Source organism: Centruroides sculpturatus, unplaced genomic scaffold (genome assembly GCF_000671375.1).
Source record: "Centruroides sculpturatus isolate CEXI.00-Female unplaced genomic scaffold, Cexi_2.0 scaffold1454, whole genome shotgun sequence".
Classification (NCBI taxonomy): Eukaryota; Metazoa; Arthropoda; class Arachnida; order Scorpiones; family Buthidae; genus Centruroides; species Centruroides sculpturatus.
The window spans coordinates 167,622-190,671 of NW_019385828.1; the positions used below are offsets into that span (position 1 = coordinate 167,622).

A 23,050-nucleotide genomic window follows, 5' to 3' on the forward strand; every position below is an offset into this window, starting at 1 on the left:
CAAGCAGTGATACTAGTGAGACTTTATTAAACTCATTTTTTCTCATTTTTTTCGTTAAGGCGTAAAATATTATTTTGTACCGTAAATGGTACTTAATTACAAGAAACACTGGAATTAACCGTGATCATTGATTTTAGCTATAACATTTTAATAACGATTTAGTAAACATCATGAAAAATATGTAACTATTCTTATCCATTTATCGAAAAAGTAATTTTGTAATTACCTCTTCGTATATCTTCATGACTAGATTTAATTAAATGTAGTATACCAGTATAGTGTTCAATGGAAAATATAACTATGCGTCGACATTTAAAAATGTTGCACTTAATTCTCATTTTTCATGCAAACCGGACTTCGTAAAACCGAGTCTTAATCTTTTAATAAGTGAGAAGTACACTAATGTTTGCAGTTCCGCGAAGAAGCGAATTTCTTCTTTTCGGAAAAAGTAAAAACTAAACAAAAAATTGTGGAATGAATCAAATCTTCCCCATAATCCCATTCTTAGTTGTGGTGCTTACCGTAAAACCCTTGCCCCCGCAACCGTTTTGTTGATGGAGTGGAGGATTTTGTCGGAAATTTCAGACTGTTCAGCCCACCATACGTTATTCACCTAGAAGCTATTGTTTATACATATTATATATCATTATATATTATTTTATACCGGATTATATATAATAATAATTCATTATTAAATGTTTAAAACTTGGTATTTTTAAAAAGTATGATAATAACTGACAATTTTATCATATTCTGCGAACCTAGCATCGTCGTATTCTGTTATTGTTTGGAAAATGGATAAACTTCAATCTTATTTTGTTTGTACAATCTTATTATTATTGTCTTATTCAGACAACTGTTCAAATTTCAAAATTGTTTATTTTGTTTTGAATACTATTTCACTTTATATTTCTATTGTTTATTAAAATGTACAACCCTTTATTGCCTGACGGGACTTTCTAGTCCCACTATCTTTGAAATTTTTAATTTCAATGTGTATAGGTTACCGCTAAAGCTCGAAAGTCGTTAATATGTACATTACCTAGCTAATCTGCAGATTAACTAGAGTAATCCGTTAAGGTTGTGAAAATTGTTCCATTTCTCAAATTACCTAGATAATGTGCAGAGTATCTAGGTAATCCGCACATTACCTACTAGGCACTCGGTAAAGTGAAAATAAGATCTTTGCTGAAACAACAGCAACATTTCTGTACGCTTAGATTAACATAACGTTCTTTATTTAATTTTCGATATCTAAAGAATCAAGTTAATACAATCAAACAATCGACAAATTAGTTGATAGAATCAATCATCAACCAATTAAAAAACATACAAAAAATCAAACGGTTTAAAATATTAATACAATTAGGGAAATGATTATATGGAATTTCGGGACTTTGAGTATCTATCTAAACTGAGGGGACCGAGACGACTTCAACGATACCCTACTTTTGAACCGGAAACGAAAAATAATAAAGTTATCATACTTTTTCTGGTGATTTCATCATATAATTGTGCAGTTAATGTTACCTATGGTGAGTAAAATGGCGGCTCGTCTCTGATTCCAGCAAACAGAAGAAAGGAAACAGTGGGGACGCACGTTCTAACCTAACCTAACCTAACCTATTCTAATAAATTACCATAATTATTACCAACCAAATTATTAGAATAGGTTAGGTTAGGTTAGACGTGCGTCCCCACTGTTTCCTTTCTTCTGTTTGCTGGAATCAGAGACGAGCCGCCATTTTACTTACCATAGGTAACATTATCCAATTGCGCTTACTTATTAGTGCAGTTTAAAGATTGGTGACACTTTGAATTTCATAGCAATTGGTTTTTGCGACAAGCACATCTATTTGTGGTACATTTATTTGTGGCAAAGAACTTATTTTCATTTTACCGAGTGCCTAGTAGGTAATGTGCGAATTACCTAGATACTCTGCACATTATCTAGGTAATTTGAGAAATGGGACAATTTTCACAACTTTAACGGATCACTCTAGTTAATCTGCAGATTAGCTAGGTAATGTACACATTAACGACTTTCGAGCTTTAGCGGTAACATATACATTATAGCTTACTGAAACTTACATTTTTTCATTGTATAAAGTGTCCTTTTTCTTCTTTATAGAGTAGTAACTTTCAAATTGTTTCTTTTTTAGTTCTGTTGAAAAAGTTTCACATCATGTGTTGTTTGAATGGTAGTAGCTGATATTGCTTTCTTTGTTGCCAAATTCTACTTATTGTTTATAAGTTAACCGTTTTTGTATTTTTTATTAAAAAATATATTCTAGATATGTGTAGTTTGATTTCAATGTATCATGTTTTAAGAATTAATAATATGCAAGCTGTATGAGTTCAAAATATGTTTGGGACTTATAAGTCCCATCAGGCCTGACAGAATCTTTTTTGTAAATGTTAGAAATTTGTATTTTCTACATTATGATTTATAGATTTATGGATTTATTTAACATTTTAATAGTTAATATGGATAAAAAAACTTATATATGAATAAATAGATAATCTTTTATCAAAAAAATTTCCATTTGATATTGATACATATGAAAACCATATTCAACATGCACATTATGTAAAGTTTTCTTGCGTGTAAATAGGAAAAAATAGCTTTTTACGTTTTTACAAATCATAAATTATTAAACTAATAAATTTTATTTCAGTTTTGTCATGCATTTTAATTTTTTTTAATTTTGATCTTATTATATTGTAAAAGTTATCAAATACTTAATATATATAATTATGTATTTAATCTGCCAATTTCTCTGATAAAAGTTCTTTATATAAAACAAAAATATTTTATTTTTATAATATTAAACAAGAAAAAAAATTGTTAAGTCCAAATGTGCTCTAAAGCCTGACAGGACTAATAAGTCCCATAATTAAAAATTTTTTATTATACATTTTAATTTTTTTATTTACTGATCTGTTAACAAACACCTCTTCTGATGATAAAATTTTTATCAAAAAAATAAAAATTCAGGCAATAAAGGGTTAAGTGTAAAATAAATAATATCAATTAAAATCACATTTAAAAAGACTCTTTTCATATTTGGATGCACAGAACAGGTATATGGACACTCTGATTTATAGCCGTTCTTACAGAAAATTGGTACAGAAAATTCCTTCAAGAGACAGAGTTCAAACCTTTAAGATGGACAAGTAATAGTTCTTATCTCAACTCAGTTGCAAGCTCATGACATATTGTGGGTACGAAAATAGCAGAGAAGAGACCTGAAAATAAACAGCAATTGCAGGAATGTATTACAAGAGTTTGGTGTAGAATACTTGAAGAAAGAAAATCATTAGCTCTGTGCAGAGCACTGCAAAACTTCTGTTAAGGCTTGAGGTAACTATACAAAGTATTGAGATCTTATTCAATGAGAAATAACTATTCATTTTATGGTTTTGAGACCTACAGTACTTATGCTAAAAATCTGTTTTCCTCGATCAGTGTGAACGGCAAGTTCTCATTACAGTGCACACAGGCTGACATGAAATAACACAACTTAAATTCAATATAGCATTATATAATTTGTTTTTCAAAACCGCAGTGCAGCGTAATAATCAACACTTGGCATAACTCATTCATTTATTTCAGCTTTTGTTGAGATGCGTTTTAAAGATTTTTGAAGATTTTTTGAAGTGTTCTTTAGAGGAAATTTGAAAAATAGTTAAAGGTCTTACTTCGAAAAAAATTTTTAAAATAAGAACGCATTGTTATGCAAATCATCATAAAAGGAAAACGCCATTAGATGCTAAGAGCTGAAAAAATAAAATTAAAAAAGTGAAGTTTAGTTACTTAGGTAAGAATTATTAATAATAATAAATAAGGATAAAAAGATTGACAAAAGGCAAGTTTAATAATATAAAATGTATACGAATTAGTGCTGATATTAAAGAAGAACTGTGCTGCATGTCCATTATAAGTTCTTCTCGATATTTCCGGAAACCTGTGAATAAGTATGTAAGGATAAATTCAGTATATAGTTTAATATTTAAGTTTAATTAAAAACTGGGTTCTTTTGAAGATTTTTTAGAGGAAAAAATTTTTTGGAATAAAGCATTGTTATGCAAATCACCATAAAAGAATAACACCATTAAAATCTGTGGAGTTTAGTTGAGTTGTTTAGGTAAGAACTATTACTAATATTACATAAAGATAAAACGATTGATAAAAAAAAAGTTTAATAATATAAATTGTATACGAACTAGTGTTGATATTAAAGAAGAACTGTGCTACATGTCCATTATAGTCTTTTCTCGATATTTCAAGAAACCTTCTGTGAAAAAGGAATGTAGGAATAAGCCCAGTATATAGTTTGATACCTGAGTATTAAGTGCACTAACTGTATTACTTTTTATAATCTTCGAAGTCCAGTAAAGTCTAATTGCGAAAGTCTAGGTCTAGTATGTACCAAGTAGTAGGATTAAATATTTAGCCTAGTATTTGAAACAATCCAATATATAGTGTATGATTCCCGCTTGTGGAAATACGTGAAAAGATGGAATTTGTGATTTTAAAAAATATGTTATGTGTTACTTGTATAATACACAATTTTTTTAAATTCATATGTCGGGTTATAGTGTGTGTAAAGTTGGTTTTATATGTTTTTAGTTGATTGAGGAGGGGCAAAACGAAGCCCGAAACGTGTGTATAAACGCGTCTCAACAAAAGCTGAAATAAATGAATGAGTTATGCCAAGTCTTGATTATTGCGCTGCATTGCGGTTTTGAAAAATAAATACAAAGACACAACACGGTTTCGAAATATGGAAGATAGCATTATATAATATAAATTGAATGTTATTGTTTATTATTATTGATTTCTTTCCTGTACCATATGTATTATTACAAATCACAATCATAACTGTGCTGTTTTGAACAGCTGTTAAACATTTTCTGTTATACACATCTTAGCCCGCTACTGCATATATCCAAATTTTAAGAATAAATTTAACATATATAAGATGAATGTTTTCATTACAAACCCAAATAAAATGAAAGAAAAAATTCATTAAAATTCATTTATTAAAAGGTTTACGAAGTTATTGCAGTTGCCTTTACAATAATTCCATTTTTTGGACGGGGTATGAAAAACGAGAAGTCTTCTTCAACTTCCTATAACAAATTATTAATTTGTATAATTAAAAAACTATATTAATACTTTTATACATTAAATTAAATAAATTATTTAAATTAAGATTCTATTTACCAAACTTCCACAAGCTTCTAATTTGTAGCTCTTTATGAGATTAGCCAAAGTTAATTTCATAACTGTTTGACCCATTCTCATTCCTATGCAGCCTCTTGAACCGGATCCGAAAGGTTGGTATATCGATTGATCTATTAGTCCTGCATTCTTAGATGAAAATCTAAAAATTAGTCACCAAAATATGGCATTAAATACTAATTTCAAATAACCTATATTAATAAAAATAAATTAATTAATATCACAGGTAAAATGATTTAATATCAAACCTGTCAGGGTTGAAATTTTCCGGTTTTATCCAATAATTACAGTCTTTATGCAAGTTCGGTACTGGAATCATAACTGTAACTCCTTTTGGAATAGTTATATTCTTATAATGGAAATCGTTCGAACATTTTCTACTTATTAACCTGAGTGAAATTTTAGATTAGTTTAAAAATTTCGATTAAAAACTAAAATATAGTTTTAAGTGCCAAATATTTACAACGATGAAAGAGGACGAAGACGTAACGTTTCCGATATTACTTGACTCAGGTATTTCAATTTGGATAAATCAGCATATTCAATTTTCTGTTAAAAATATATTTTTAATAACGTAGATTCCTTTATACTCATAAATTAGTTTTATAACAAATTTATATGTTTAATGCAAAAACTATTCATAAAAGTGTTAACATCAAAACTTACAAAACNATAGCAGAGAAGAGACCTGAAAATAAACAGCAATTGCAGGAATGTATTACAAGAGTTTGGTGTAGAATACTTGAAGAAAGAAAATCATTAGCTCTGTGCAGAGCACTGCAAAACTTCTGTTAAGGCTTGAGGTAACTATACAAAGTATTGAGATCTTATTCAATGAGAAATAACTATTCATTTTATGGTTTTGAGACCTACAGTACTTATGCTAAAAATCTGTTTTCCTCGATCAGTGTGAACGGCAAGTTCTCATTACAGTGCACACAGGCTGACATGAAATAACACAACTTAAATTCAATATAGCATTATATAATTTGTTTTTCAAAACCGCAGTGCAGCGTAATAATCAACACTTGGCATAACTCATTCATTTATTTCAGCTTTTGTTGAGATGCGTTTTAAAGATTTTTGAAGATTTTTTGAAGTGTTCTTTAGAGGAAATTTGAAAAATAGTTAAAGGTCTTACTTCGAAAAAAATTTTTAAAATAAGAACGCATTGTTATGCAAATCATCATAAAAGGAAAACGCCATTAGATGCTAAGAGCTGAAAAAATAAAATTAAAAAAGTGAAGTTTAGTTACTTAGGTAAGAATTATTAATAATAATAAATAAGGATAAAAAGATTGACAAAAGGCAAGTTTAATAATATAAAATGTATACGAATTAGTGCTGATATTAAAGAAGAACTGTGCTGCATGTCCATTATAAGTTCTTCTCGATATTTCCGGAAACCTGTGAATAAGTATGTAAGGATAAATTCAGTATATAGTTTAATATTTAAGTTTAATTAAAAACTGGGTTCTTTTGAAGATTTTTTAGAGGAAAAAATTTTTTGGAAGAAAGCATTGTTATGCAAATCACCATAAAAGAATAACACCATTAAAATCTGTGGAGTTTAGTTGAGTTGTTTAGGTAAGAACTATTACTAATATTACATAAAGATAAAACGATTGATAAAAAAAAAGTTTAATAATATAAATTGTATACGAACTAGTGTTGATATTAAAGAAGAACTGTGCTACATGTCCATTATAGTCTTTTCTCGATATTTCAAGAAACCTTCTGTGAAAAAGGAATGTAGGAATAAGCCCAGTATATAGTTTGATACCTGAGTATTAAGTGCACTAACTGTATTACTTTTTATAATCTTCGAAGTCCAGTAAAGTCTAATTGCGAAAGTCTAGGTCTAGTATGTACCAAGTAGTAGGATTAAATATTTAGCCTAGTATTTGAAACAATCCAATATATAGTGTATGATTCCCGCTTGTGGAAATACGTGAAAAGATGGAATTTGTGATTTTAAAAAATATGTTATGTGTTACTTGTATAATACACAATTTTTTTAAATTCATATGTCGGGTTATAGTGTGTGTAAAGTTGGTTTTATATGTTTTTAGTTGATTGAGGAGGGGCAAAACGAAGCCCGAAACGTGTGTATAAACGCGTCTCAACAAAAGCTGAAATAAATGAATGAGTTATGCCAAGTCTTGATTATTGCGCTGCATTGCGGTTTTGAAAAATAAATACAAAGACACAACACGGTTTCGAAATATGGAAGATAGCATTATATAATATAAATTGAATGTTATTGTTTATTATTATTGATTTCTTTCCTGTACCATATGTATTATTACAAATCACAATCATAACTGTGCTGTTTTGAACAGCTGTTAAACATTTTCTGTTATACACATCTTAGCCCGCTACTGCATATATCCAAATTTTAAGAATAAATTTAACATATATAAGATGAATGTTTTCATTACAAACCCAAATAAAATGAAAGAAAAAATTCATTAAAATTCATTTATTAAAAGGTTTACGAAGTTATTGCAGTTGCCTTTACAATAATTCCATTTTTTGGACGGGGTATGAAAAACGAGAAGTCTTCTTCAACTTCCTATAACAAATTATTAATTTGTATAATTAAAAAACTATATTAATACTTTTATACATTAAATTAAATAAATTATTTAAATTAAGATTCTATTTACCAAACTTCCACAAGCTTCTAATTTGTAGCTCTTTATGAGATTAGCCAAAGTTAATTTCATAACTGTTTGACCCATTCTCATTCCTATGCAGCCTCTTGAACCGGATCCGAAAGGTTGGTATATCGATTGATCTATTAGTCCTGCATTCTTAGATGAAAATCTAAAAATTAGTCACCAAAATATGGCATTAAATACTAATTTCAAATAACCTATATTAATAAAAATAAATTAATTAATATCACAGGTAAAATGATTTAATATCAAACCTGTCAGGGTTGAAATTTTCCGGTTTTATCCAATAATTACAGTCTTTATGCAAGTTCGGTACTGGAATCATAACTGTAACTCCTTTTGGAATAGTTATATTCTTATAATGGAAATCGTTCGAACATTTTCTACTTATTAACCTGAGTGAAATTTTAGATTAGTTTAAAAATTTCGATTAAAAACTAAAATATAGTTTTAAGTGCCAAATATTTACAACGATGAAAGAGGACGAAGACGTAACGTTTCCGATATTACTTGACTCAGGTATTTCAATTTGGATAAATCAGCATATTCAATTTTCTGTTAAAAATATATTTTTAATAACGTAGATTCCTTTATACTCATAAATTAGTTTTATAACAAATTTATATGTTTAATGCAAAAACTATTCATAAAAGTGTTAACATCAAAACTTACAAAACAAAAATAAATAGAAAGTTTTCCAANACTGGAATCATAACTGTAACTCCTTTTGGAATAGTTATATTCTTATAATGGAAATCGTTCGAACATTTTCTACTTATTAACCTGAGTGAAATTTTAGATTAGTTTACAAATTTCGATTAAAAACTAAAATATACTTTTAAGTGACAAATATTTACAACGGTGAAAGAGGACGAATACGTAACGTTTCCGATATTACTTGACTCAGGTATTTCAATTTGGATAAATCGGCATATTCAATTTTCTGTTAAAAATATATTTTTAATAACGTAGATTCCTTTATACTCATAAATTAGTTTTATAACAAATTTATATGTTTAATGCAAAAACTATTCACAAAAGTGTTAGCATCAAAACTTACAAAACAATAACAATAAAGTTTTCCAATATTAAAACTTTGATAACATTTACAATGCATAGTATGTATAATAATTATACATTTATCTGCTTAGTTAAGCTTTCATTTATCTAATTATTACAACTTAATTACTTTTTATCATCATACTATAATGGAATAGCGTTGAACTGAGTTACTTTATCCAACTACAGTACTATACTGTATACATTAAGGGTCATTACTTATGCCGATGGCATTAGATTAATTAATAACGATTCTATCTATAGCTCTGCAAGAAGAGTTAAATTTTGTCTCTGAATGAACTACAGTAGAGCGTCGATTATCCGAATCAATCGGGGACTAGGTTTGTTCGGAAAAAATCAGGGCTGTGGAGTCGCGTAAAAATCTACCGACTCCGACTCCGACCAGGGGCGGACTAGTTACCGAAAGAGACCCGGAAATTCTTATGTCATTACGTGACCTCAGAATAAAAGATTCAATAAATAAAGTTCTAATAAAGATAGAACGTAGAAACTTTTTATTTCAAAGCTAAAAGACTCCTCTAAGAAATATATAAATATGTATTTGATAATTTTTACTTCTCTGGCTGTTATATATAACAGAGGAAAAGTGTAGGGAAGGGTCAAAAAATGACCCTTCCCAAATTTTTACATTTCTGGACTCAGGAGACCTTGAAATTTCGAGATATACAAAAGATTCGAGGTTTTTTTTTCTATATGTATGGACAGGGCCGCCGTAAGCGGGCGTGCAAGGGGTGCACCGCACGCGGGCGGCAAATCGAGCGATCGGTCACGTAATATTCAAAGTCATTGTCATAATATCCACCCTATTTACAGCATAAGAAATGTCTTCGCATGGAGAAATTTTTATTATTTAGTGATTTTATAAATTGTAAATCTTACATGAGAAGTTTTTCGGAAAGTAACCAATTGACTGCATGTATCAAAAACCATTTTAGTACATGGATAATTAATTGCATATTTTATTGCATCCAAAATCTTTCTACCGTATGTAGGAATCGGTTCAATTTCGGGAAAACAAACTAAGCACATTATGTTAATTATTTATGAGAACTTCATAAAACTATTAAAAAAATTCTTACTTGATAATATGGAGAGTAAATCAGTTGAATCAACATGCATGATATTATAGACGGATTGCACAAATTTACTTGTTTCGTCATTTTGTACGTTGGTCTGAATTCCAAAAGCTGTTCTACAAATTATATCGAAAGTTAACTTTTTATAAAATTCAGCAATATCAAACGGCGATTCTTTCTGTTTTTCGATTTTCTCCATAAATATATTTATCGGCTTAGACATAAGAGTGCTCATCTAAAAACAGAATTTTGATATATTCGTTTAATAACAAAGNTATAGAAAAAAAGATTAAGTGAATACGTTTGTTTATGCTTTTAAATACAACTGAAATGATGCTCATTCTCTATAAGCTAGTTTATAGCACAAGTTTCCTCAAGGACACCATCGTACAAGGATCACGACATTGATCGACCTAGACATATTGTCGTCGTAAATTTCGTTTAAATGTAGCAGAAATTTGCGATAGAAAATTTTAAGAAGGGGATAAAAGAACAAAGAAGCCAAAAAAAAAAAAAAAACAAAATGTAAAGACACGATCTTCGTTCACTCAACTCAATTATCGAAATATCAAACATATTTAAATTTGCTTAAATAATACCAATTACATTGTTTTCGATGTTTTCGTTAATTTCCTGACGAACTCTTTCTTGTTCTTCAGGATATTTAACCAAATAGTGGGTGCACCATGCCAACATAATACTCGAAGTGTCATATCTAGACAACAAAAACAATAAAACTCAATATACAACTTAGCACGAAATAAGTCATATACAGTGGAACCTCGGTATACGTCTGCTTTAGAATACGTCCAATTCGGAATACGTCTGTTTGGACGAAACAAATTTTGCTCGGTATACGACTTTTGTTCGGTATACGACTTAATTCAATTATACGCGTCATCTATGAACAAGTAGCACTATCGGTGTACTACACTAGACTAGACGTTCGCGGTGCTACGGTTTATAACTTTGTTAAATTTCTTCTGATTTTAATTTGTAAGTAACATTTTATTATTTTTATTAATCATGAATTGCAAAAGGGCAACAGAAAAATAAAAAAATGACTAGAATCACAACGGAACTGAAAAAAGAGATTGTTGAGAAATATGAAGGTGGCACGCGTGTTCGAGATTTAACGAGATTTAACTGTTGCATTCCGTATTCCGAGAACGACGATATCGACAATCGTGAAAAATAAAGACATTATTAAATTTGCTAACGTTGCGAAAGGGGTTAAATCAATTTCTAAACAGAGATCGAAGACATTAGATCATGTCGAGAAATTGCTTTTGCTTTGGATAACTGAAAAACAGTGTGCCGGCGACAGCGTATCGGAAGAAATTATTTGCGAGAAAGTTAAAAGGATACATGCTGATCTCATGAAAAATCAAGCAGAAACTAGCGAGGAAAGCCAGGTGTTTAAAGCCAGCCATTTTATTTTACATGAGAACAGATTAATCATTTTTACATTACTTCTTATGGAAAAGGTTGGTTTGGTATACGTCCTATTCGGTATAAGTCCAAACACCAGGAACGGATTAAGGTCGTATACCGAGGTTCCACTGTATATGAAAAACAAAACACTGTATAGCATTAAAGTAATATTTATCAGTATACAGTAAAAATTCTTATACAGAAAAACAAACGTGAAGTATACTATAGAATTAAATCTGACCCGGATTTCACATATAATAATAATATGTTTAATCAATACATGTTATCGTTGAATTAAAATGTGCGGATCTTATATAGGAATTTCAGTTGATTGCTACAGTTTTTGCCATTAAAAATTTATGAGATAAAGTTGCAGAGTATAGTGGCAAAAGCTCTAGATGATATTTATAGAAACTGAAAAACACCACAAATTTCTATAGTTTCGTGGAATGAAACATTGTTCATAATCTTTAAGATACGTTAAATCTCTTTTTCTCTTCGAGCTTCTACAATAAAACCGAAAAATTCTAGGTAGTCGGACGATTATCGAAATGAAAATACAAAAAACCATTTCTGATAATATCAGTGAAACAGACTGATTCATTTGTAAAATTGCCAAGACAAAATGTTCACCCTAAAAAACACACACACAATATATCATTATTAAAATGTCTTTGTTTCGTCTTCTCTCTATATATTGTTTAACTCCACTAGATGTTTTATTTGTGCTTCTTTCAATCTTATCGTTGTGTTCGCAGTTGCTTAGAGTTAGTATTAACACATTTGCCAACATTTGTAACATTGTGACAGTTAATTTTGATTTTACATGTTACCTTTGAATATGTAAAAATCCAACAATGAACTTCCCCGCAAAAAAACACTGACACTAGCACAAAGTTAAAAAATTGTGTGAAGTGCTATGTGTTATCAGATGTTATTAAAAATAACTTTTATATTATTAATTATTATAAAAAGTAACAAACTTCGCCTGCAGGTAGAGATTAGTTTTTTTGAAAACTATAAATACGAAAAAAAGAGAAATTTTCATTATGTCTGACCACACTCAACACATGACACATGACCTCCTCGACCTTTAAGCGCAAAAATTTAATAGTACTCAATGCTACTTATATATAAAGTTACCATTTTAAATTTCGTTTCTTAAGCTTTCCTTCATCCTTTCCCCATTTTTCACATTTTTCGGTTTAAACATTTCAAAACGTCAGAATTTGCAAAAAAGCCTAAAGTTTAAATTTGACACAGTTACAATACTTTTTCATGTAATATACATAAAACCTGGAAACTTGACAGCTGCTCATTTAATTAAATTTATTATGAGTTACTATGAAAGATTGTAAATTAAACGTTTATTAAATTTCAGCCAGAATTTAAAATTAAATACGATATTTAGCAATTTTATTGAATGTTATACATAATTATCAATAAAATTAATATTTTATGTAATCATATAGGAATGATATGCTTGTTTTATTTTACTGTTGTTGTCGATTAAGTTAAGGCAACGCAATACTTAGGCGATGTCTTTCGGGAGGTCTTTTTTAAGGAAAAAGGGAAACTGGCCCCTATTTAAGCGTTACAGACGTGGAGAAAACCCGGAAAACTCCACGTGGCCATCCCGTTCGAGCGAGGCACGAACGGGCTGGGGAACTCCCAGTGTTCAGGGTAAGAAGACCGCTTGGCCACTGATGAGCAGCTTTATTTTATTGATATTATATAAAATGATAAGAATAAAGTAATATTAGCAGGAATAATTTTTACCCAAAAATATTTCCATATTTTTCTATCCATTCATCAATGCATTTGTTCCTCTGTAAATAAGACAAAATGCATAACTATTTAATCTTAAAACTCTGAATTGATCATTAAATAAAACAAATTATTACTTTTCTGTTATATTCCATTGCATTTCCAGTAATGAAATTGGGATTAGGCCCAGGAATTCCATATCTTTGAAACAGGCTCATCTTTCTTTTTCTCCATCTAGAAATATTGTTAAGCATTAAGTTTTCATTTGTGTTGAGAAAATCTGATAATATTTAATTATATTTTAAACGTTTTATCAATTATATAATGTAAAATAATATTATAAATCACTCATAGAAAATATAAAATTAATTACTGTTAAATTATTCTTGAAAATTTGTTTAAAAAATAAATTACAATATAAAAATTGAAGTATTGAATTTCGTAAATGCAATATAAATACTTCAAATTTCAAAATTTGATTAAATTACATGAATTGATAATTAATAAATAATTAAGAGATAATTTAATTTTTTATACTAATTGTTTAACTGCAGAAAACATTCAAAAGTATTTAAAACATGAATTACATGCGAAATTAATCGATCATTTTTTTTCTATCTATGGATTNCTGTTGCCCCTATACCAGGGGCAACTTTAATAAAAATAATTAAAATAATTACAACTTTACAAAAAGAGAGAAGTTGCCGATCTTGCCCCTATACCCGGGGCAACTTCGTCAATTTCTCTCTTCTTGTAAAGTTGTAATTATTTTAATTATTTTTATTTCCAAACTGATTTTAACCAGTTCTATAGTAAGGTAACATTCCAATAGACAATATGCAAAGCTTTTTTTTTTCAGTTTACAGCAGTATTTATTACACAAAATTTAAGTAAAGCTTAACATGCCGATCTTGCCCCGGTCTCCCCTATATATTGGTGGAACACTGTCGAGTTTTATTTCGCTTTAGCTTTCAGAATAGATTTCTTACATTTTTAATCCATCTGGGTTATATTTATTAAAGTTTAGAAATTGTATAAATTGTCATTTTAAAGTTTTTATATAGAATATTGTAAAGAAAATGCGAAGATATCGCGAAGAAACTTCGTCCATCTCCAGAGGTGGACGAAGTTTTCTTCACGAATGAAGGTTAGGAGATTTAAGGAAAACTTGTTAACATCTCGTTCCAGCAAGGAGATAGAGGTAAACTCGCTGCTCAAGACGAATAGGAACGGAATGCTCGACACAGAGAGCAACCGAGTTTATAAAAAGTTTAGAGTCACCAAACTTTCTAAAGATTTGTCCCTCAGTTCGAACACTGGTTGGTATCGGTCTCTTCTCCTCACTTTCCGATTGGTACTTGTTCTGTTTTCAGGACTTATTTAGCATCGAATCCACGGCCGTGGCCCGAAATGTTCATTTAACTGAGGAACTCTTATTCATAATTCATTGTACTGTGTTTTCCTTCCTGTCTCTAATGATTTCCAGCTGCCATGCGTGGCAAGCTCTTTAAAATAAAATTGTCTTTTTGTTGTTCCTACAGTCGTCAGAGTGAGAGGTCAAATTCCCCATCTGACCTCCCTTTTTCGCAGTTCTATTGAAAATGTCGGGCTTCGTTTCATAAACGGGCGGTACGTCCAGGGGGCGGCAAATCGAGCGATCGATTACGTAATATTCAAAGTCATTGTCATAATATCCACCCTACCTATAGCATAAAAAATGTCTTCCCATGGAGAATAAAATCCGACCGGCGCGTAATTACTATTTTCTTATTTATATTATTGCGTTAACAGCGCCATCTATTAGCATTTATCAGAACTAAGATGCAATGCGAAACGTCTGTCCGCAGGTTGAACCATCCGGCGGTGCCCGAAAGCCAAGTACCCATAGTCAAGCTCTATGACAGAAGTTGACAGGACTGGCGAAATTCGGGAATCCCCGCAGAGCTTCCTTCTCAATTTGTACTTGTCGCATTCCAACAGTTCTATGGCATATCAAATTGGAATTATTTTGTTAATAATTCTTCTGAAATGGATCTAGGTATAATTAATGATATTTTAACTTGATTAGTGTGATTATAATTTAATGTATCATTTGTCAGTGCTAAATAAAAGTGCAAAAAAAAATCGTAATTATGGCAAGTACCTAAGTTAATTTATCACAATAACTTTAATTTTATAATCACGCTTTTTCATGCGGTTTTTGCAAATACCTACCTAAACTATATCTAAGCATTGGTCTAAATTTTCTAACATTTTAAACTAAGCTCATACATGTAACTAATCTCCGGTGCAAAAATGAATCAGTTTAATAATATCAAAAGTAACAGACAGAACTCATCCTAGACTGCAATTTCTTACTAAGTAAAACACGCTCAGGAAAACCTTTAAATATGCAGCCGTATTTATTAAATTCTAACGTTTTCGGTCATATTCAATGACCTTTCTCAAGAAAAACAGAAAAAATCGAACTCCGAACTTGAATTAACGATACAAGCGTTTTGGAACGTTTTTTAAAGAATAATATTCTACTGGAATAACGCCATCTCTATATAACGGTTGTCATTATATAAATACATTAGCTATTAGAACGCTAAAAATATGACGTTCCGGATTAGCTATCAACTTCCGAGATTCAAGCAAAGTATCGGCAGCCTGGCGAGCAAGTATATTATAAAGTCAAGAACGATGGACAGCGGCAACTTACTTAAGGGCAGAAATTCTTAATTTAATGTATTTGCTAAACACATTGTGTATGTTTGGTATTTTATGTCTGTATTTTATTTTTATTTTTATTTTATATCCGGAACGTCATATTTTTAACGTTCTAATAGCTAATGTATTTATATAATGACAACCGTTATATAGAGATGGCGTTATTCCAGTAGAATATTATTTTTTAAAAAACGTTCCAAAACGCTTGTATCGTTAATTCAAGTTCGGAGTTAGATTTTTTCTGTTTTTCTTGAGAAAGGTCATTGAATATGACCGAAAACGTTAGAATTTAATAAATACGGCTGCATATTTAAAGGTTTTCCTGAGCGTGTTTTACTTAGTAACAGACAGAGCAAATACACTAGAGCCTCGATTATCCGACCACCGATTAACCGACCGTCCTAGTCAGCAAATTTCAAATGTCCACTAGTGTTGTGGCGCTACAATATTTGGCTATGTCTTGGCTACTTTAATATTATTTTTACGTGTTTTAGCTGGCAACACTGGGTCGACCATGAAACGGAGCCAGTATTTAAACGAGGCTTAATTTTCTAATTTTTAACGATACAATAGCGACGATTATTATTTTAAAAAATATTTGTTAGGCTTAACATCGATAAAAATTCAACGCGAAGTAGGTTAATAGCGATATACTAATATAATAATATACTAATTACATGGGATATAATAATATACTCAGTGGTGATATTCGAAATATTTAACAAAGGGTTCGCTAATAGAAAAGTTTTCCTAAGCCCCAAGCCCGAGATATCTCGGGCAAGTTACATAGTGTTAATAAAACTCGGGCGTTTGGACCCCTAAAAATTTTTTGTTTTTTTTTTATTTTTGAAATGTTTTTTAAGTCTCCACATTTTTTCAAAATTATTTTCCCGCGCGAAAAAATTTTATCGCGATTTTAATTTACCTTTAATGACGCACGATTCACGCTTAATTGCTTTTAATTTGCTTTTTAATGGGAGTTTGATATCAAATTTTATTCATCGTTCTAAACTTGTAGTGCACAAATTTTCCTTCGGTAAAGTTATTTAAAGCTAGTTTCTGACGTCAAAAACGACCTGCGATCGTTTTTTAATTTTTTTAATTAATAGATTTTATTATATATAAGTTTAATTAAGTCGGGGGTCGGAAATCGCAATAAAAATTTTAATTTTTTAAAAATATTTAAAAATATACGGCTAGCTAGTATTCACCCTACTATAAACTCATCTCCTCCCGAGACTTCTGAGAATGTCCCGGGAAATCCAACTCCAACTGTGTTCAAGGTCATCCAGCTGTGTAAACAATGACTCATCAGCGTCAGATTTCACAGAAAGACCAGACAAAGGAAAATAAAATCTGAAGCTTTTTCTTCAAAATTAACTCATTTCTTTCGTTTTTTTCAGTTTTAAGTATTTTTTAATGTTTAATTACATTAATATCAAAAATTGCTAGAATCCCAAGGAGTTAACTGCTTTCCCTATGACTTTTTCTCAAGAAAAAACTTTTCTAAATCATTTATTTTATCATTAGGTATTATTATAATAATAGACAGATGTCATCGTTTCTCGAAATACAATATCTTTTTTATTTCGCTGTCGATAGCCCGACACGTGTTCCGCAGCCATCTTGTATTTTCTCGCGCGCGTGGGATTGTGGGATCTCTCGTATGACTGGACCTAGTTTCAAGAACTCTCTTGAGTCGATCGCGATTAAATCTCGTTTCAGTCGAGATTGAAACGGTCGATGGAGGTTGCACCATGGCGAACGGGGTATAAGGCTCTAGTTTAGTAGTGTTACAGAGTATAATACGTATTTTTTAATATATTTTTTAAAAGAAACAAAACCACCGAGAAATGTTACGTGTGTTTAACAACGGGTTCGGAAAACTTTGAAAATGTTAACAACGGGTTCGGCCGAACCTGTGCGAACCCGCTGAATACCACCACTGAATATACTACACTAATAATGGATTTTTTCATACTTTTCGGTTATCCGCCTTTTCAATTATCCGACCAACCCCAGTCCCCAATTAGGTCGGATAATCGAGGCTCTACTGTATAACGTCCCACTGTCAGTCTGATCACGCACATGGTAGGGTTCCGTAGTCAGTACAGGCTATACAAAATTCTTACAAGACATCTGAGGCAAAACTCGATGTATTTTAAAAATACAAAGTTAATTTTGCAGTTCATTTATACGGAATTTCTATGAACTTTTTACAGACTCAACTACATGGTTAAGTTGGTCGATTATTATTCGTAAACTAGAAAAGCCTACTCATTCCTGATAGTTCTCCTTTTAATTGATTATGTTTGCATATTATTGTATTAAAAATTTTAAAAAATACTTACAGTTTATGAAAAATTTCAGGAACCGCAGAAAAGGAAAAACTTTCAGGAGCGCAATTTCGACAGCAAAAAACGAGAAAAGGAGATACAGAAAGAAAAACTGGCGGGTTCTATAATGAAATTTTTAAGCATGCCAGAAAATAAGGAAACGGAGTGTTAAGAAAATATTTACGTAGTTTCAACAAAAACAGCGTTAAATTGAGAAGCTATGGAAGTATCTGAAGAAAAATTTGTATGTTGTAGTTCTTCAGAAGGAGACTCCAGTAAAACTAAAACAAGAGAAGGTACTACTGTAAGCAATTTATTGTCGTCATTGATATGTAGCAGTTTAGATTGTGGTAATGATCCCGGTTCGTGGCCTGCCAGTATGACTAACGATCTTGTTAATATTTTGGTTAGTCGTGATCCCGTACAGGTATTTAACTACAATTTTCCTGGTAATGACGCTGGAAAAAAATTTGCAGACAATTATTATTCTAGAAATCTTCCCAATGGAGAAAAAATTAACAGAGAATGACTTGTTTACTCTATTTCAAAAGATTCAGTTTACTGTATTTGTTGTAAAATATTTGGTAAAACTGTAAGTACTGCTTTGAACGGTTTTCTGATTGGCAGCATTTATCATTAACATTGAAAAGACACGAAACAAGCGTTTCCCACAGTGAAAATGTGAAATCGTGGGTACAATTGAATAATATGTTAAAAAATAAAAGTACTGTAAATCAAATGCAACTGAGACTATTAGAATTAGAAAAAAAAACAATGGTGTAATGTATTAGAAAAATCAAAGCCGTTATCAAGTGTTTATCTCATCAGTGTCTGGCTTTTCGGGGGCTCGTCAAAAACATTATATGAGCGTGATAATGGTAATTTTCTAAAAGCAGTCGAAATGATAGCATCCTTTGATTCAGTCATGCGGGAACATATTCACAAAATTCAATTCTCGAAATCTGATTCGAGTCGTATGACTCATTATTTAGGAGATAAAATTCAGAATGAAATCGTTGATTTACTCGGTACAACCATAAAAGAATTATATAGTGGACAAAGTCAGAGAATCAAAATATTTCTCCATCATATCTGATTGCACACCAGATGTAAGTCACACAAAAGAAATTACAATTGTACTCAGGCATGTTCTTTTAAACAATGAAACTAAAAATGTTGCGATATGCGAAAATTTCGTTGGTTTCTGTCCGATCACCAGCTCCACAGGTGAAGATCGATTAAATTTTGTTTTGGATTTATTTTCACAATTAAATCTCAACATTCAAAACTGACGCGGTCAATGTTACGATAATAGTTGTAATATGCATGGAATATGAATGAATTGCAAAAAAAAAATTTGAAAATCAATAATCGCGCACTTTATGTTCCATGCTCGGCTCATAGTCACAATTTAGTAGTCAATGATGCAGCAAATATTACGCACAGAACTGTGATTTTTAAAAAATATAATTCAAGAAATTTACGTTTCTTTTCATCGTCTACAAAAAGGTGGTCGATAATTGGCAAACATTTACCAGATTTCAAATTAAAAGCTTTAAGTGCCACGCGATGGTCTAGCACAGGGGTCCGCAGTTTGTCAAGTGAGAGGAGCCAAATTGTCATGAAAACAAGATAAAAAAAAGTACCAGAGAGCCGCATATTAATTTAAATGTGCGAAATACGACGCACGACAGGGGCGCCTCTAGTGGCCGATTTCGGCATAACGTTACACGGATGGACGGACACGAGTTCAATGGGTTATATATATATAGATATGCTTCAAATGCTACCACTCTTATGCGACTCATATTGATCAACACGAGTGTGGTCATGTGCGGACGGAAAACAAGTCGAAGTTTGTTCGGCAGCTCTATCTCATAAACTCATAAGTTATAAGGCTGCAATGAAACGAGGTGAGATGAAAATGGAGTTTATGTCCGAAGAGCCGCAAGCGTCTATGCAAAGAGCCGCTAATTCCGACCCCTGGTCTAGCAGAACCGATGCAGTCAAACCATTACGGTATCACCTCAAAAAAATATTTGATGCCTTGCTGGAAATATCTGATAATTCGTCGGAATGGGATTGTACTACATCTCATAAAGCTCATTCGCTTGCTTTGAACATTCAAAATTATAGATTTATTTGCTCGGTTGTAATTTGGTTCGATATTTTAAACGAAATTACTGCTCTAAACAAAATGATGCAAAGTCCCACAATAAATACTCAAATCTACATAAATTTGTTATATAAGTTAATTGATAAGTTCACAGAATATCGCACGGATGAACACTTTGAAAGGATGTTAGAAGAAGCTACCAATGTGGCTCACGAACTCAACGTAGAAACAGATTCCCACCAATAAACAATGCGTCCAATAAGAAAACCAACACAAATTCAGTATGAACATAGTGATGAAGTTTTACTAGACCCCAAAATCAAATAGAAAGTAGTGTTTTTTATTTGTTTTTTAGAATCCTAGATCAGACATTAACTTCTTTAAAGGATAGATTCGAAGAGTTAAAAACATTTACCGACGTATTTGGCCTTTTCAGCAATAACTTATTTAATTACTCCAATGGTAAATTAATGAAACATTGTAAAGATGTAAATCTGAAGCTTAAAGACAATTCAAGTAGTGAAACAGATATTGACAGTATTGATTTGTTTAATGAAATCAATGCTTTAAAGTTGCATTTTCCAGAAAACCAGTCTAATGATCCACAAACCCTATTATAATATCTTTTAACTAATGGCTTAATTTCAACATTTCCGAACACAGCAATAGCACTAAGAATATTACTTACATTGCCGGTTTCAGTTGAATTTGGTGGAAGGTCTTTTTCAAAGTTAAAAATTATAAAAAAAAATATTTAAGATCAACAATGCACCAGCAAAGACTAAGTAATTTAGCTACAGTTTCAATTGAACATGAAATTAACTAATGGCTTAATTTCAACATTTCCGAACACAGCAATAGCACTAAGAATATTACTTACATTGCCGGTTTCAGTTGAATTTGGTGGAAGGTCTTTTTCAAAGTTAAAAATTATAAAAAAAAAATATTTAAGATCAACAATGCACCAGCAAAGACTAAGTAATTTAGCTACAGTTTCAATTGAACATGAAATAGATAGATAGCTTGGATACAAGAAAATTGATAGAAGATTTCGCAAACATAAAGGCAAGAAGAGTTCAATTTCTGTAGATAAATATTTATATGGTTTTACACTTAAGTAAACAAAAATAACTTTACAAAGAAAAACTATTTATTTTTATTACTAAGTATTTCTTTTTTTTCACACCCTTATGAGACAACACTAAAGAACCTTTCTGGCAAGCTCAGCGTAGGCAGTCATAGTTAAACAAGGGCGGCATAATCAGTACTGCACACGGGCATTCAAACAGCTAGTGGCGCTTCTGCCCCTATATCGAACCAAACTTAAAGACGTATTCAGATCAAAAAGGATATCATAATATGGCCAGCTGCCTTAATATTATATAAACAAACCAAAATTATAAGGGAAAAAATATTAAATTTTATAAGATCTAATGTCCAACAATGATCGACAGCAACGATGATTCGTTTCTTAATCCCATGCGGTTTGCATGGAATTAAAAAACGAATAAAATGCATATTAAGAAATTTCTTTTGATCCTTAGAGATATGATCGAATTATAAGTAAAAAAACACACATTCACAAATTTAAAAAAAAAAACTAGAAATTTATACGTTTCAAAAACAATGAATTAAATTACTTTGTCTCTGATTAATATAAATTATTTATCTAAATAATTTTTCTCATCACCATTTGAAGGAAGTTATTGTGATTAATATTTATCTTACAAAGTTATTTAATTTATATCTGTGAAAGAAAGATAAATAAGAATAAATAAATAAAGAATGCTCACCTTATCCAAAGTGATAGAAGATACACGAAAACAGTCAATAATATTATTATTGGCAACATCTTGAATACTTTATGTTCTTCAATACGGATGTCCAATTTACTTTTGATCAATGTCAAAGCGATAAACCTAAGTTGATGATAATAGTGCATTGACATTTGCTTATCATAAAGATATAAGTTTTATACAATACAGATTAAAACTACAAAATCGCAAAAATATATATAGTCCTATACGTAATAATTATAATATATCACATGCTATAAAGATGCTTTTTGTATTAATTTAAAATTAAAATTGAAAGTTAAAATTGATTTAAAATTGTTAAATGTGAAAATTTTTCTTTTGATATACAGTACTTGGCCAATTTAATTGACATGTGTGACAGTGTTTATTAATAACGGTAACGTCTTGCGACAATTAATTTGTTGAGCATATGTTCTAAAATGCTGAAAGAATTTTCTGTTTTAGTCAATAAACAAATCATCTCCAATTGCGTGTTCGGTATGATTCTTTAAAAAGCAGAATTGTATCGAAGATTAGGCTTATATGGGGATCTAAAGTGAAGAACAAATGAATTGAATTAATTCATGAAGAGTCGAATATTTATGAATTCAAACGCAATATACAGAAAAAGTAATCAGAAATGAATTATTCATTTATTTCATTACAATAAAATAACTGAAAATTAAAATTAAAATTATTGAAAGTACAAAAAGATGATATTTTAACTTCGAAAAATTTTTAAAAATTAGTCATAAGTAATAGTAAAACATATATTTTGTTATAATGTATGACCAAATATGCATA

The 23,050-nt window shown here is 30.6% G+C and overlaps 2 protein-coding genes and 1 long non-coding RNA gene across 3 annotated transcripts; all 3 read right to left on the bottom strand.

Annotated features, from left to right (window-relative positions):
- Window positions 1-4,852: 4,852 nt before the first annotated feature.
- LOC111642377 (lithocholate 6-beta-hydroxylase-like) lies at window positions 4,853-5,791 on the bottom strand. Its single transcript, XM_023388719.1, has 4 exons — window positions 5,712-5,791; window positions 5,497-5,637; window positions 5,231-5,390; window positions 4,853-5,136 (listed from the first exon to the last, which is right to left on the bottom strand). Exons 2-4 carry the CDS (start codon window positions 5,565-5,567, stop codon window positions 5,056-5,058), a joined length of 312 nt encoding a protein of 103 aa, XP_023244487.1. The 5' UTR covers window positions 5,568-5,637; window positions 5,712-5,791; the 3' UTR covers window positions 4,853-5,055.
- A 1,748-nt stretch (window positions 5,792-7,539) lies between these two features.
- Window positions 7,540-12,321, bottom strand: LOC111642382 (cytochrome P450 3A19-like). The gene is made up of 9 exons (XM_023388724.1): window positions 12,226-12,321; window positions 12,081-12,153; window positions 10,692-10,822; window positions 8,787-8,872; window positions 8,634-8,712; window positions 8,399-8,484; window positions 8,184-8,324; window positions 7,918-8,077; window positions 7,540-7,823 (listed from the first exon to the last, which is right to left on the bottom strand). Exons 1-9 carry the CDS (start codon window positions 12,319-12,321, stop codon window positions 7,743-7,745), a joined length of 933 nt encoding a protein of 310 aa, XP_023244492.1. The 3' UTR covers window positions 7,540-7,742.
- A 977-nt stretch (window positions 12,322-13,298) lies between these two features.
- LOC111642375 lies at window positions 13,299-22,371 on the bottom strand. The gene is made up of 3 exons (XR_002759542.1): window positions 22,244-22,371; window positions 13,424-13,520; window positions 13,299-13,348 (listed from the first exon to the last, which is right to left on the bottom strand). It is a non-coding gene; the product is annotated as an uncharacterized LOC111642375 (long non-coding RNA).
- Window positions 22,372-23,050: the final 679 nt, after the last annotated feature.

Bases quoted from the DNA above. Each gene is read 5' to 3' on its own strand.
- LOC111642377 (XM_023388719.1), bottom strand. From the start codon at position 5,567: ATGATTCCAGTACCGAACTTGCATAAAGACTGTAATTATTGGATAAAA. The intron at 5,391-5,496 runs GTTTGATATTAA...ACTAATTTTTAG, and splicing joins GAAAATTTCAACCCTGACAG to ATTTTCATCTAAGAATGCAG. The intron at 5,137-5,230 runs GTAAATAGAATC...AATTTGTTATAG, and splicing joins TAGAAGCTTGTGGAAGTTTG to GAAGTTGAAGAAGACTTCTC.
- LOC111642382 (XM_023388724.1), bottom strand. From the start codon at position 12,321: ATGTTACAAATGTTGGCAAATGTGTTAATACTAACTCTAAGCAACTGC. The intron at 8,713-8,786 runs GTAAATATTTGT...AATTTCACTCAG, and splicing joins ATTCGTCCTCTTTCACCGTT to GTTAATAAGTAGAAAATGTT. The intron at 8,325-8,398 runs GTAAATATTTGG...AATTTCACTCAG, and splicing joins CTTCGTCCTCTTTCATCGTT to GTTAATAAGTAGAAAATGTT.